Source organism: Sciurus vulgaris, assembly GCF_902686455.1.
Source record: "Sciurus vulgaris genome assembly, chromosome: 7".
Taxonomy (NCBI): Eukaryota; Metazoa; Chordata; class Mammalia; order Rodentia; family Sciuridae; genus Sciurus; species Sciurus vulgaris.
In genome coordinates, this window is record NC_136467.1 from 118,381,803 (window position 1) to 118,398,142 (window position 16,340).

A 16,340-nucleotide genomic window follows, 5' to 3' on the forward strand; every position below is an offset into this window, starting at 1 on the left:
CATTGTGCCCCCATATCTGGAGGAGACTGAGATTCAGAGAAGGGCCGAGAGGGGTCATGAGTAATGTGGCCAAGGGTCTTCAAGAAGATAGGGTGAGGGTAGCCCAGAGTCTGGGACAGGCCGTTTCACATCGTGTCACCCCCACCACCACATATAGCATGCTGAGGCAAGACCTGTCTCAGGCAGCACGTTGGCCATTGCAGGTTGTCCGTCCCTGCAGACCCTCTCTGACCCTCTGGGCTTCCCCTCCCCTCAGGTGTGAATCCCAGCGCCAACTACCACGCCCTGTACCGGTACTTTGTGGAGCTCTGGATCTACCTGGGGCTGGCCTGGCTGTCCCTCTTTGTCAACTGGAAGGTGAGCATGTTTGTGGAGGTCCACAAAGCCATTAAGAAGAGGCGGAGACGGCGGAAGGAGTCCTTCGAGAGCTCCCCACACTCGCGGAAGGCCCTGGGGATGGCAGGAAGCACCACCTCCAAAGACGTTAACATCTTCAGCTTCCTGTCCAAGAAGGAGGAGACCTACAACGACCTCATCAAGCAGATTGGGAAGAAGGCCATGAAGTCGAGCGGGGGCAGTGAGAGGGTCACGGGAGCGGGGCCGGGGCCTCCAGGGGCTGGGCTGCCAGGGCTGCCCACCTCCCTGGCGCCCCTGGTGGTCTACTCCAAGAACCGCGGGCCCAGCTTGGAGGAGGTGTCGCAGACGCTTCGGAGCAAAGGCCACGTGTCGAGGCCCTCTGGAGAGGAGGACGGGCCGCAGGCGCCTGAGGCCGGCTCCCCCGCCTCCGAGGTGCTCATCAACCAGCTGGACCGCATCAGCGAGGAGGGCGAGCCCTGGGAAGCCCGGGACTACCACCCGCTCATCTTCCAGAACGCCAACATCTCCTTTGCCAACGAGGAGGCCGGCCTCTTGGATGAGGAGACCTCCAAGTCCTCTCTGGAGGACAACCTGGTGGGGGAGGAACAGCCTCAGGAGGGGAACACCAGCCAGGGGCCCCTGAACATGGGCGAGTTCCCCTCATCGGACGAGTCCACCTTCACCAGCACTGAGTCCGAGCTCTCTGTGCCTTACGAACAGCTGATGAACGAGTACAATAAGGCAAATGGCCCCAAAGGCACCTGAGGCGGGCCGGCTCCCCACCCCACCTTTGACGGCTCTTCCCCATCACCCGGGGTGTCCCGCGGTGGCTGAGAGCTTGGGCCCCTGGTCAGGGGCAGCCCTGAAGCTGGGAGTGGGGAGCCAGGGGCCTTTCTTTCCCTCCGTCCCCTCCAGCTGGTGGCCCCTGATGGAACACGGTGCATGCCCAGGACAGGGCCTCTGCTTTCCAGCTGAGCAGCACCCTGGTAGCGGGGAGGCTGCTGTCCTGAGCATGGATGGTTTTATTAATGATTAGAAGGCACGTGGGCTGGCAGGATGGACCCTGAGGAGGCCCACACCGCATGGGGCTTCGCCTGTCTTCAGTCGAACGTCATACGGTTCTCTGAGGCCAGAGGCCTCGGCTATTGAGTTTACCAGTATTAATGAGCAACTTCTATGTGCCTGGCACTGAGCTAGAAGGTTCAGAGAGAGGAGGGGCTGTAAGACCTGGGCTCTGCCTTTTTAAGCGCTGACGTGTTTGGGAAGGTTCAGCTGTGATGCTGGGTCTGGGCTTCTCAGTACCCCAACAGTAGTAGGGCCCATCTCCCCATCTACTTGTGGATCTGCCCTTCAGGTCCCCACTGCAAACCTTGGTAGGGCAGAGGCCACTTGGGGTGGAGAGCCGAGGAGATGATGGGCAGGAACTGAAGCAGGCCGCAGCCAGTATGAGCCCCAGGGCCTTGTCCTCCTTGCCCCCAGAGCCATATCCCTGTCTCAGACCTTTGGCCAATCAATGGCAGACCTACGGCTTTCTGCACCTAAGTCAGGGGAGGAAGAGAGGGTGGAGGACACAGGCATGGAAACTGGGGGCAGGGGGTCCACAAAAGGAAGCCCAAGGGAGTGGCTGAGCTCTGGTTAACTCTGCCCTCGCCCCTCTTGTCCCCTCACTTCCCCTGAGAATTGCATACCCCAGCCCTGACCTGAGCACCCACACACCCATCCTGCTGTCCCTACAGTCCCTAGACTCAGGTCACGGACCTCACTGCCCACCTCCCTGTCTCACCTGTATCCCCCCACTCCTCCCAGCCAGAGCCAGGGCACGAGGCCAGATTGCTCGAGGCTCACCAATGGAGAATGGCCAAAACTGTGAATTGAGCTCCTCTCTCTAGCTACTGTATGGCGTGCGTGCGTGCGTGCGTGCGTGCGTGATGCGTAAGAAAGGAAGGCGTCTGGGCTGAGGAGATAATGTGAAACTGTACGTGGACTGTTTCTGGCGAGGGGTGGGCAGAACTCGCTGCTGCCTGATTTGGGGTTTTGATGATGCTCACCCTTGGACCAGCCCACTCTGCCCTGAATGTGTTGTTTTTGTTACTTTTTTTTTTTTTTTTTTTTTTTAACAAACTGCTGTTTTATATACCTGGAATCTATTGTTTGCTTCAGAGCCAGTGGTTAAAGAGCAGGGTCCTGAGGATGTGGGTGTCCAGTGTGTGTGTACCCTGCTGCCCCACCAAGTCAGCTGGGTCTTTTGTGATGATTTAAGCCAAGATCATGATATCAAGAGCCAAGTCCCCAAGCACAGTTGATGGCAGGGAGCAGCATGGAGAAGGGCCTCCACTGCAGGCGGCTGAGTGCTGGGCAGGAGGCACCTGAGCCCAGCCTCAGCCCACTTCCTCTGCACCCTTGCTGTGGGGCAAGCGGGGCTCGAAGGCCCCTCTCCGCCATGTGAAGCTAGCAGTGGGTACGTCCACGCCTATCACTGTAAACGGTTGCAGCGGCCAGCCTGGGGGGCAGCGCAGCCCGTGTCCTGTGCAGGGTCCCACGAGCTCGTCTTGTTGCCCACTCTCCGGATCACACACTGTATGAACATACTGGCAATGGTGGCAAATGTAATTTATTTTAACATTTTTACAATAAAATATATGGACCGTCCAGCTTGCTGTGTACTGGGGTGGGGAGGGAGGCAGGGTGGAAAGGGAACCGGGGTGTGGTCTCTAGGGAAGGGGGCTCCCTGGGAGGGCCCAGAGAGGGCAGAGAGGACTGAGGACAGGCTGCCTTCAAGAGAATCAGTGTGGTGTGAAAGGGAGAAAAGAATGCGGAGCAGGTGAGGAGAGGAGAGGCCGGCCTCGGGGTGAGGCTGGGAAGGTGGGGTGCCAGTCCCACCCTGTCAGGTTTACAGGCCCCTGTGAAGGCTCTGCGCCCAGTCAAGCACAAGAGAATGCCTGACATTGCAGCAGCCCTGGCAGGTGGGGGTAGATGAGGACACAGGTACAGAGAAGTTGTCCTCTGCAAAATCCCAGGAAGAATGAGGACCTGGATCCCAACCCAAGCAGCCTGACTCCAGGGCTCTGCACAGCCACGATGATGGGGTATGTTTTATGGCAGACCTCTTATCTCTGCAAAGGGCTCCTGTCCAGAAAGCTCCAGAGAAGACCACATCTGAGCTCCAGGTGGACAGGAGCACAGCCAGGACATGGGCACTGTGACTGAGGAATGGAAAGGGCAGGCAGGCTCAGCTGCGCCTCCGTCTCCAGCTATTAAAGTTTGTGATTTCGGGAGAGAACCATGTATGTTTTTCACAAGGGGATGGGCATGTCTATGAGGGGTCACATCCATGGGTTCCACCAACCTCCACTTAGAATTATTCAAGGAAGCTGGACACAGTGGTGCACATTTGTAATCAGCGACTCTGGAGACTGAGGCAGGAGATCCAGAGTTCTCGGCCAGTCTCAGCAAAAGTGAGGCACTAAGCAATTCAGTGAGACCGTCACTAAATAAAATAAAGAAAAAGGGCTGGGGATGTGGCTCAGTAGTCAAGTGCCCCTGAGTTCAATCCCCAGTACTCCCGCACCAAAAAAAAAAATTTTTTTTTCAAGGAAAAAAGTGTGAGGGCGCTGCTGACGTGTCCCACACAGTCAGACCTTAGATGATGGAGTCGGTACTGGACACCCAGTCTTCCTCAGTATGACAGCTGTCCCAAGGCACTTACACTGTATTGTGTTTAAGCCATGTGGGAGCGTGTGTGCGTGTTCTATGCAAATCCATGCCACGTTATGTAGGGGACTTGAGCTTCCTCAGATTTCGGCACTGGGGGAGTCCTGGGGCCATCCCCCACAGATGCAGAGGCCCGGCTGTACTCCATGCCCTCCTCCCTTTGCCAGCACATCTCCCCATCTCTCTCTGCCACACATACGTGACCTGGGTTCTCTGGTTTTCCTGAGCCCCCAGTCGATCTTGAGGTGACACTTGCATATCACTGAACATTGGCACTGGACCATGCCCCTGTCATGGGACAGCTCAGCACCCGTGTGGCACAGGCCTCGGGGCCCATCTGCAGGGTGGAGATGGCAGCCAGGGCAGTGGGGGGTGCAGCTTTCCTGGGCCCCCAGCTGAGGGGGCCCGCACAGCTTGCAGGCTTGTGTTTGAATGACAAAACAAACTGAAGACGGGCAGTGTGGTCTTGGCCCCCTGTGGCCCAGCTTCCTCTGGAGCTGTCTGAGAAGGTGGGTGGGGGGGAGGCCGGATCTCAGCTGCAGCCAGGTGGCCGCGAGCCCCGGTTCCTGAAGTCACAGAGGTGGGGTGCTCTGCAGGGGCATGGGGAGACAGCACAGTGCCGGTGTACTGTGGGGTAGTGGGGAGGTCGGGGAAGTGGAGGACCAGGTGAGCAGGTAGTGGGGATGTCACGGGACACCCTGGCAGGGGATGTCCCCTGTGGAAGCCACTGATTCACTTGTGGCCTGGGTCTGAGAGCCCTTGGGGAGTGAGACCCACAGACTTACTGGGGTCCTCACGAGGAGGCCCCTGAGCCGTCACTCCTGATCCCATCCCTCCTGATCCCATCCCAGCAGCCACCACCGCCCCGACCCAGCTAGGCCTCCTGCCCTAGCGCTCAGCTCTCCACCTGCTCCACTGCACTGACGCTCATCTGTTCCACTGTTGACGGTGTCCCAGGTCCATGGAGGGCACCTGGAGTGGAGCACTGTGTGAGGGACAACGCCCTGCATGCGGGGGCTGCATCTCCTTCTTTGACTGATTGATTGACCCCCCCCCCCCCCGGCCACTGAGCCGCATCCCCAGGCCTATATTGTATTTTATTTAGAGACAGGGTCCCACTGAGTTGCTTAGTGCCTCTCCTTTGCTGACACTGGCTTTGAACTTGCGATCCTCCTGCCTCAGCCTCCCTAGCCGCTGGGATCACAGGTGTGCGCCACTTCTCCCAGATCACTCTCATTTTTTTAAATTAAATTTTTATTTTTTAAATTTGTTCTAATTAGTCATACACGAGAGTAGAGTGCATTTTGACATGCTGTACACAAATGGAGCACGACTTCTCCTTCCTCTGGCTGAACATGGTGCAGAGTCCCAGGGGTGTGTGATCCTGCAGGCGTACAGGGTGCTGATGTCCCACTCCTCGCTCGCATTCTTTGTGCTCTCCTTTCCATCCCTTCTTCCTGAGTGTGCTAGGTACTGACATCCTGTCCACGTTTCCCAAGTCTTTATGTCTTTTAATTCTCAAAACCAGCATTATTACTAACCCCATTTTGCAAAGGAGGAGATTGAAGAAAACAGAGGTTGTTCCCCAAATTCAAACAACTATGAAGTGACAGGAAGCAGCTTCCCTGACTTACATCCCTCCTGGTCTACCTTCTGGCAGTTCCTAATCTGAGCGGGGAGCCACCTCGGAGAACCCAGAGTCTGATGGAAGCAGCCGGCAGCTCCAACCCTCAAGGAGTCTGCGACCTGAGGGGCAGAGGAGCTCAGAAAAAAGCTTCCGCAGCGATGGTGGCTGCTGATGATCTTGCCTGGCCCTTTCCAGTGCAGGGTGGACACCCAGACAGCCTCATTTCCCTTCTCAGTCTTGGTGTGGTGACTCCTCCAGGTCACACCGGAAGTCAGAGGTTCAGCTGGGTCATCACACGACTGGCTTCTCTTTCTGGAGACTGGGGCGGAATGGCGGGGAGGGAGCAGGAAGACTGGCTGCCCTGCTCTGGGAGGGGACTCTAGAGAAGACTGCCTCCCCAGGGTCCCCTGAGGTTGGATCTCAGCTCTCATGCTAGAATAATAGGATTCCAATGGCCAGATTCATGCAAGACTGACCCAGAAACCAGATGCCCGTTTCTGAATGGCCAGGAATATTTATGTGAGGCGGTAGGATCCCCTCCTGGAGATCTCTGTCCCTTCCATACACTGGGTCCCCATCACCCACTGCAGTCCCTCACCTGGATCCCTGCCGCGTCTCGGGGCCGGGTGCCTGGTATGAGCTCCACGGGTTGAGTGGATGAATGAGTCCCCTCATCTGTCTCGCAGACTCCCTTCCACCCGCCCACATCAGCAACCCACAGGATTTGTCCTCAACCCAGATCTGACCCCTTCCCCTTCCTTGGAGAATCCTCACTGCACTTCCTGGGTTTGCTCAGCCTCCACTGTCAGCCCCTCACCCACGCCTCTGGGCTCCAGCCACTTTGCCCAGGTGGGCTTGGTTGCCCAGATGTCCTTCCTCTCCTGGGTAAGTCCTGAGACCTGTTGGCCTCCACCATGGACATTGGCTTCTCTGGGGAGCCCTCCACAGTCACTAAACCTGAGCCGTGTGGCCTCCTGGCTTCGCGGCCAGGTGGCCGCAGTGCTGCTGAGCTCCTCCCCCTGTCTCAGCTGCTCTGCTGTTGTTCAAGTTCCCTGTCTCCTGGTTTCCTGCCCCTTCCCTGGCGGGAAGCCACTGGAAGCAACAGGGAGAGGCTTGTTCCGCCTTTGCATTCCCACCCTAGGGCCTGCGTGGAGAAGAGCTCAGCTTTCCCGTGTTTACAAAATGCAGGGTGCACCACCAGTCCCCGCCTCTCCCCTCGGCAGTTCAGTCCCTCTGTTCCTGGAGCAGCGGCCAAGTCAGAGGGCACAGCTGCTTTCATGAGGGCAAGGGCGAGTCCCGGCAAAGCCAGGTGGGTGATCTCGAGGGACCTTGTAGGATGAGGTGACCAGGTGAGTCACCTCACCTTGTGCCCAGTCACTGCCGAGTCACCTGAATCTGGAGCAGGACAAGTGCTCGGCACGCCTTGCCTCCAGAAGCACTGTGGCCTGCATCCTTTTGCATTCTGCTCACCTCCCTGTCTTTACTCGACCCCATTCCCGAATGATGGGGAAGATGGGCCCCAGGGCCCTAGCTCCCAGTCCCCGTGCTCTCCAGGGGAATGCTTCTGCTCCCAGCGACCCTGCATGCCAGCGCCAACCTCCTGGTTTACGAAGCCCTTTCACACCCATTCCTGTGTGGGATTACTCAACAGCCATGGGAGCCAGGTGTAATATTTTGCAGCTCAATTTGAGGGCCTTTTTCAAACGAGGAGACCCAGTGTGGTGGTTTGGTTGCCTTGGGAGAACAAAACCTAAGGCTCGATCTGGAGGATGGATGGAAGAAGTAGCAGAAAGGGAGGTGAAGAGGGAGATGGGAAAGAACAGGCGACTCAAGTGTACTTTGGAGCTAATGCCACTGTGGGTCACGGGTGGCGACGGGCGTCTCTGAAGGATGGGATTTCTTTATTTATCCATCAGTTCCTACGTTTGGTCCTTAAGAATTCCCCCAGGGGCATTGATCCCTACCTTCCTTCCATTCGTACCGGATGTGGTGTGCTACACAGCCCAGAGATGTCCAAGACAAGATCTCCTGTTTCACAATCCTGTCAGCAAAGTGAACCGTAACTCCAACAGGAGTGGAGTCCATTCCCCTTCAATGTGAACTGCCTCTGGAACATTTTGATCAATGAAATATGGTGAAAATGACCTTCTGTCACTTTTTAAAAATTTTTGTTGTCAATGGACCTGTTATTTTATTTTTTTATATGTGGTGCTAAGAATCAAACCCAGTGCCTCACACAGGCTAGGCAAGCGCTCTGTCACTGAGCCACAACCCCAGCCCAACCTCCTGCCATTTCTAAACCCCAGGTGTTAAGAGTCCAGGTACTTCAATTTCTTTGCTCTGGGGGAAAACCAGCTGTAGTATATAAGTACCTTAAGACCCATGCTGTAGAGATGCCCAGCAATCTATATGGAAATAAAATTGATTCAGCTGAGATGCCATCTTGAGTATTCCAGTTCTAGGTGACATCATGTGGCATGGAACCCAGCCATCTTACGTGTTGTAGGATCATGAGCAAACATAGAATTTTTGTGTAAACCTGTGTTCTGACCTGTTTTGTGTTGCTATAATAAAATACCTGAGAGAGTACTTTATAGAGCAAAAAGGTTTAGCTCACTGCTCTGGAGATCAAAGGGCATGGTGCTGGCAACAACTTCTGAAGATGACCTCAAGGTGAATGGCATCACATGGTGAGAGTGCATAAGAGAGAAAGAGGGAGTGAACAGAGAGAGAGGGAGGGAGCAGAGGGGGTGGTGCACAGGGCAAGAGAGGAGAACAAGAGAGTGGAGAAAGTCGGACTCTATTTCTAACAATGTGCTCTTGACTAATAACCAATCCATTCCCTGGAGACCTACCCATTCCATGAGACAGGCGTTCATCCTTTTGAGGGACAGTGCCCCTGATGATCTAACTACCTCCCATTAGGCCCCGCCTCTTAGAGGTTCACCACTTCTCACTGGGCACCAACCTCCAGCACGTGGACCCTGGGGGACAATCATCCAAACCACAGTACCCACCCTGTAACTTTGGGGGTCACATAGCAGTAGATAACCAAAGTCTTTGCCGGGCTGGCCCTCACTGCTGCCCTTTGGCGGGTTTTGGAAAAGCGCTGAGGTGGAAGGTTAGAAAGGTGCCTGGGCACCATGTGGCACTGGCCCCAGCTGCAGTGGAATCCAGAGTGGGCCAAGGGATGGAGACACCTGGCACAAGGAGCACCTGCCACCCTGAGACCAACACTGCCCTCAGGCACCACGAGAGGCAGAGCTGAGACCCCTGCCGCCAGGCCCTTAGCTCCCTAATGAAGGTCACTTTCCTATCCCCAACATATCCAGGTCCCTTCTAGCTGAGCCTTGGCTCCTCTCTGCTGTGTGAAAACGGTCCTGGGAGGTCTGGGGTCTGCCGTGGTCTAGCTGCGGGACCTTAACAGTCACAACGGCATTCATAAGGATGCTGACGACATCCAGGCCCCAACTGGGGTTCTTCACACACAGTCTCACTTAATCCCACAACACTGTCAGGTCAGTGGTGCTATCACCATTTGGAAACTGAGGCTCAGAGTGGTTATGTAACATGCCCAAAGGCACACAGCTAGAGGCAGAGCCTGGGTTCTAACCTGAGAACTTGGAACCTGTGCTATTAACTACCCCGTAAGCCTGCCAGGGCAAAGGGTGGCCAGGCACGGTGCCCTGGTTACAGGTCCCAGCCACACCCTCGACAGTCTGCCCTTATCTACAAAAACAACTAGGTAGACCAATCAGCATATCCCAGCCCAGAGGTGACTACCCGACAATCACCAGGGGATTTCTGGCTCTGCCTGGGAAAGATTCTGAGTCAGGTCTGGGGGAAAAGCCCCCAAATGCCCAGGTTCTGAGAATACCTGTCTGGAGGGCTCAGAGGTCAGGTCGGTTCTGCTTCCAGCATCCCTTGCCGACCCTTCTGCCTGTTTTCATTCTGCATCGAGGCCGTGTTGGCCTTGAGTCACGTAGAACTTCCTCCTCTTTCTTTGATTCCTTCACCTGCGGTCCCGGTCAGCTGAGCTGCTGACCTGCAGTGCTGACAACACACTCTCTTCCATTCAGATAGCCTGTGTTTGTCCAGTCCTCCCAGGTGAACCAGACACCTGTAACGGTGACAGAGGGGCAATGACCTTCTAGGAGCCCAGGCCTCCTCTGACTCTGTCCACTCAACCCCCACCTCAACAATTCACTCCAGAGAAAAGAGTCTGACCCAGCGGCCCCAAGCCCAGTCATCTCATAGGAACTGACACTTCTCTTCCCAGAATTTTTGAAACCAGCTGTTAAACCATAGCCACTCTTAGAATTTCATTATATAAGCTGGGTGTGGTGGCGCACGCCTGTGATCCCAGTGGCTCCGAAGGCTGAGGCAGGAGTTCAAAGCCAGCCTCAGCAACTTAGTGAGGCCCTCAGCAACTTAGTGACCCTGTCTCTAAAAAAATATAAAAAGGGCTGGGGATGTGGCTCAGAGGTTAAGCACCCAAAGATTTAATCCCTGGTACCAAAAAACTGGTCGTAGCAGGGATATTCACACCATGGCAATGAGCAAACTTCCAATCAGGGCTCTCTCCTTCCCGGAGGAGAGGCTGAATGCGTTCCAGCACATCCCTGCCCCCACGATGATGTGCTGGTTTGGGGGGCAGACTGTGAGGAAGGAGCCGTCTCTGGGTTTCAGGGGCAGCATAATTCGCACGGTGTCACACTGGGTTGGGTGTTGGGCCCTTGCACCGTTGTTGGTCAGGACGAGGGTTCCCAGCCTGGGAGGCAGCTGGGAGGATGAAGGTGAGCCGGTTACAGGGGGACTCACCCCCGTGCACACAGAAGCACCTGCGCCTTGGCCTAAGCTGGAGGCAGGAAGAGGACCGCATCTCCGCCTGCAGCTGGAGTCCTGGGACCCCAGCCTTGTCCAGGAGCTGCCTTGCGCTCCACCAGACTGTGTGTTTTAGACAAGTGTCTGTGTCCTGGGCATCTTCACGGTTAAAGGGGAGACCCTCTGGGCAACCGGCCAAGGGCCATCAAGTGGGTTGGGTTCAGACTGTGGCCTCGCGGGAATCATACTGCTGAGCAAAAACACCTGTGACCCACCGCATGCCGTGTGACGCCATACCAGCCCGGGAGGGAATCCAGGGCCTTCCAGAAACTCCCCAAGGGCAAAGGCAGGGTGAGTCCACACAGCCAGGTGTGAAGGAGCTGCTGCAGAGGCCCAGGTGCCTCAGCCCCTCCCGGATGCTCTCAGCTGCAGGCTCAGCCCCGCCAGCCGGCCAGGCACTGTCCTGCCGGCCACCGGCCACATAAGGCCCGTGAGCCTCTGCTGCTGCCTCCCTCCAGCCATTGCAGCCGCAGTCACGCATCTCCTGAGACCAGGGACACGTCCTGGGAACTGGGTCCTCGGGCCATTTCCTGGTGTGAACCTCACCAAGCACACTCACACAAACCTAGCTGGGTTAGGTCGACCCATGAGGCAATCCAGAGACCAGCGAGCCAATGAAGGAGGCTGCAGCTGGGGTGACGTGCCATGCTGCGTCACAGCGGATGTTTATATGTGTGTGATGGTGCTGTGTGTGCACACAGGCGCGCACCATTTTTATTTTATTATTTATTTTTTTTGGCAGGGGCTACTGGAGATTGAACCCAGGGCCTCAACCACTGAGTCACATCCTCACCCCTTTTTTTGTATCTTATGTTTCTTTCTTTCTTTTCTTTTCTTTTTTCTTTTTTTGCGGTACTGGGGATTGAACCCAGGGCCTTGTGCTTGCAAGGCAAGCACTCTACCAACTGAGCTATCTCCCCAGCCCTGTATTTTATGTTGAGGCAGGGTCTCACTGAGTTGCTTAGTGCCTTGCCGTTGCTGAGGCTGACTTCGAACTCAAGATCCTCCTGCCTCAGCCTCCCAAGCCACTGGGATCATAGGTGTGTGTCACTGCAGCCAGCTCATTTTTATTTTTTATTCTGAGACAGGATCTCACCACCTGGTCCAGGCTGGCCTCCAGCTTGCAATCCTCTCTCCTCAGCCTCCTGAGTACCTGGGATTACAGGCATGTGCCACTATGGCTCTACAGTAAAATAATGATAAAACTAAATAATGGTAAAAGTATGGTGTAGTAAATACAAAAACAAGTAACTTAGGCATTTGTTACCATATCAAGTGCTCTGCATGGCGCATAATTGTGTGTGCGTCACTGTGGCGGCTGGCTGTGCAAGGCCTTGTTTACCTCAGCGTCACCTCAAACACAGAGTCGTGGCTGGACCATGACATTACAATGACCGCACTATCACCAGGGGACGGGAATTTTTTTTAGCAACATTATAATCTTATGGGACCATGTCATGTATGTGGTGGCCTTCAAAGGCAGAGAATCACTGCCCAGCACGTGACTCTTCTAGCTGGGCACTTACTTTGTGACAGGCTCTACGCTGGCCACCTGAGTAGGGGACTGGGGGGAGGGTTCCTTTTTCTTCTCTTCCACTCTCTTCCTCTGGAGCGGGGTGTGCCTCGGTGACAGGAGTGGAAGTGGAAGCAGGCAGGGGAGGGAGGACCCTTAATGATCCACAGGAACTGCCAGCGAGTCTGAGTTCTGCGAAGCCAACATCACGGCTGGATCAAACCACAGGGATTGGACCCTGGAAACCCTCGTGAGGGAGGCTGGGAGGGTCGCTGGCTGACCACGGTGCCGGTTCTGTCCTGGGTGTCGGTGGGAGGCGGTTGTGCTGGCGAAGGAAAGCCAGGCAAGGTGGATCGGGGGTCCTGGAGCCCGAGGCGGCGCCCGGGAGTGCTCAGCCCGGGAGTGGCCTTCTCTTCAGCACTCGGCCCCCAAGGCCTAGGCACAGACGAGGCCATGGGTGCCCAAGGCGGCAGCTGGGGCTCCGTCCGTCGTACCCCCTGTTGTTGGAGAGTCATGGGATGCACTTTCATGGCCACTGCACAGAGTGACAGGGGCAGAAAGCATGGCCACACAGGAGTCAGATGTAGGGTGGGAAGTGGAGAAAACACAGAGAAAAGCAGAGGGGTCCCGGGTCAGGCAGGGGGAATGGAGGCCACAGGGCAGCTGTCGGCCTAGTCCACAGCCCTGGACTCCTTTCGAGGCACGTTGGGCTTCCTCGAATTCTCTGTAAACCTGACCACTGACTCCCCTCCTCCTCCCTCTCCCCTCCTTCTCCTTCTCCTCTTTTTGGTACTACGAATGGAACCCAGGTCACGTTACCCCTGAATTACATCCCCAGCCCTTTTTATTTTTTAATTTTATACAGGGTCTCTAAATTGTTGAGGCTGGTCTCCAACTTTCAATACTCCTGCCTCAGCCTCCTGAGTCCATGTAAAGGGCCTGTGGAGGCTGGGAGTTTAGCCCAGTACAGCACTTCCCAGCATGTGCAATCCCCACCTGTAAAGGGCCTCTGGTCCTCGCCAGGGTAAGAATCTTCACTCCCAACTCCCAAGTCCAAAGTCCCAACCAGCCATCCCAGGAGAAGCACCCCTAGACATGAGTTAATAAGAAAAGTCCTCCTCCTTTGTGGCCTGGTCCTGTGCTGGCCTTGTCTTGGCAGTCTCTGAAACTGCCTGTTTTTTTCTCTCACTAGCAGTTAACATCACAGTCGTGGCTGCTGACTTGTTCTCTAGATGTCCCATGAGGGGCTGTCCCACCTTTCCAGTGTGAGGAGAGAATGGAACTGGTCTTGGATTGCCTCCAGTTCTGGGTTCGGCCCTTCCTTAGCTGTGCAATCTGGGCAAGTCACTTGACCTGTCTGAAATCTCCATTTCTTCGTTGGAAAAAAGGAACCTCAACCTGCCTTGAAGATCAGTGTGTAAGACGCCTGGCATTGTCCCATGGTCCTGTCCCGGGAGGCAGCAGGTTCATTATTGTCATTCCTACGACTCTAGGAAAGGCTTAGCGACGGCCCGGCCCGTTGAAGTTCCAGTGAGAACTAGGATTGAACAGCCGTCATTTTCCAGGTCAGACCCAGACATTTCAGCCCCTTCCTTCCTCAGGGACTTTAGGAGTCCATACTCCTGGGGTTGACCTGGGATCCAGCCAGACGCGATTCATCCCTAACATTCTCCAGTGCTTTCCAGTTCTTGCCTCCCAAAAAGCTAGTGAAGGGGACAGACCCAGTCCTGTTTGCAGGTAAAAATCTGATGTTTCATTAACTTGCCGAGGTCACCCGGTTGTTGAGGGGAAGACCTGGACCCCCAAGATCTCCTGCCCACTGTGGGGTAGCCCTCCAGCCTCCAGGCTCCACAGTGGCAGAAGGTACCTCAAAGGTCATCTCCAAAGGGGAACCACCCTGAGATTCTGCCTTCACCGGCAGTGTTCCTTGCTCTAGGGTCTCTCTGCCCCTGGTTCTGAGAAAATCCTTTGTAATGGTCCAATGGGAACTCCCCGGGACCCCAAAACCACCTCTCAACTCAGAGCAGAATGTAAAGCTGAAGGACATTAATTCCTTCTATCATGCTCCCTTTGTAAGCCAGGCCCTTTGCAGCCATCAAATTCCAGTGAGGATCAGTGGTTCTCGGCTCTGGCTGCGTATTGGAATCACGTGGGGGCTTGTAGAGCTCGTAATCCAGCCCAGCTCTAACCAGTGGAATCTGAAACTTGGTGGGAAGTAGGGGCGAGGGATGAAGCTGACTGTCAGGATTTTATTTTAAAACTTCTTGGTGATTCTAATGTTTTCCAAAGAGTGAGAATATCTGATCTAGGAGTAGCCTGGGCCCTCTCGAGTTAGAGAGGAGGAAACAGGCCCATCGAGGGGCATTGCCTTCCCCGAAGTCACAAATCTGGCCTGGTTCCTACCCTCTCAAACTCCCAGGGCTCTTTCTGAAGATACTTGGTAAATGGTTGCCAAAGGCACCCAGGAACGTATGTGGAGTGGAGGGAGAGGAGGGCGGCGGTGCAGCAGACTTGTCTGAGATAGGGGTCAGGCGATCCCGCAGTCTGAAACCCCGCCTCGGCAAGGCTGATTGGACCAGGAGGGGAAACCCAAACCAAGATGGACCAATGAGACGGCCCGGCCAGGTATTTGAAATCGGGACGTGGCGAGACGGAGCTAGTGAGCTCTGGGAAGCTGAGCAGTGAGGTCCTGGAGGCCTGGGGTGGTGGCAGGTGTTGGGATCTAGTGTGAGCTGGAAAGTAGGAAGACGCAGGAGGTGTGCAGAGGCAAAACTGTCTGTCTGTACCTCTATCTGTATTTGTGCTGCTATAACCAAACACCATGGGCTGGGTAATTCATAAACAATAGAATCTTACTTCTCATGGTTCTGGAGGCTAGAAAATCTGAGATCAAGGCACCCAGAGGACGGGTGTCTGGTAAGGGCAGCTCTCTGCTCCCAAGATGGTGCCTTACTGAGAATCCTAAGGCTGGGTAATAGTGACGGATGCTGTATCCTCAGGTGGTGGAGGGCAGGAGGGTACCTCAACTTTGAGCCCTTTGCTGATCCCATTCATTAGAACACTCATGCGACCCAAGCCTGACACCTCCCAAAAGTTGTACCTCTTCCTTCTCCTTCTCCCCCTCCCCTCCCCCTCCCCCTCCTTTTTTTTTTTTTTTTTTTTTTTTTTTTTTTTTTTTTGGTACTGGGTATTGAACCCAGGCTCTCCCACTGAGCCACATCCCCAGCCCTTTTTATGACTCATTTTGAGGCAGGTTCTTGCTTCCTTCCCCAGGCTGGCCTGGCACTTACCATGCCCCTGGCTCAGCCTCCTGCGGAGCTGGGGTTACTGCTGTGCTCCAGCCCACCCAGCCATGTCTCTCAGTACTGCTGCACTGGGGATTGTGTCCACATGAATTTTGGAGGGGACACCATCAATCAAACCATAGCTCCTGGTGAAAGAGGTAGAGAAAGGGACCTGGCAGGCCTTGGTCCCCAAAATGTGTATCCTTTCATTGACCTTCACCTAGTAGATTCCTTACTACACAAAGGACCTCGACCAGTCTAGGCACAGGGAATGTGCAAAAGACTATGTGACCTTCAGTTTGCCCCCAGCCACCAACAGTGTCCCCCTGAGATATTGAGTCCCTTGTCATTGAAAGTGTTCAGGCAAAGTGTACTGGAGATGCTGGCTAGTTGGTCTCCAAGTCCCTCTCAACCATGTGATTTCGAATTTCCACAGTGGGTGGGGAGGGGGGTATTTTAAGATTGTTTTTTCTCTTTCTTGGCACTTGGTGCCCTATGCCTGACACCTGGTCCCTGGCAAGGAAGCCTGCACCCCTGGGGATGGGAGTGGGGCAGTGCAGCAAACAAAGAGCACAAGAAAGTGACTTCTGCCCCCTCCCCACCTCAGCACACACACCCCCCTGGTGGGAGAGTGGCAGGGGTGTGGAAACAATGGGACCCATGAGTCACAATGGTAAGGCAGGGCACTGTTCTCCACAAAGCCTCCGCTAGCCACGTCCGGAGGAGCTGACGTGGGCGCTGACAGGCAGAGACATGTGGAGTGACCCCTGGTTCTGGGCAGTCACTCTTCTTGCCCTGGGTGACCTGGGTTCTCTTTTTATCTGTTAATTCAATCTCTATTTTTAGCAATGTGATTATATATAAAAATACTTTCCAAAAGTCAAATAATACTGCCCAGGTTGCCATGGAAAACAGCAGTAGCCCCCCTGGCCCTTCCCCGCCTCCAATTCTGGGAGGTGATGTC

The 16,340-nt window shown here is 55.0% G+C and overlaps 1 protein-coding gene across 2 annotated transcripts in view; it reads left to right on the forward strand.

Moving 5' to 3' along the window:
- Window positions 1-3,008, forward strand: part of KCNK5 (potassium two pore domain channel subfamily K member 5) — a 42,606-nt gene extending 39,598 nt beyond the window's left edge. For both annotated transcript variants that reach the window (XM_079148355.1, XM_079148356.1), the window contains exon 5: window positions 257-3,008. In XM_079148355.1, the coding sequence (XP_079004481.1) occupies window positions 257-1,122 (866 nt within the window). In that variant the 3' untranslated portion in view covers window positions 1,123-3,008. The remainder of the gene's footprint in view (window positions 1-256) is intronic.
- Window positions 3,009-16,340: the final 13,332 nt, after the last annotated feature.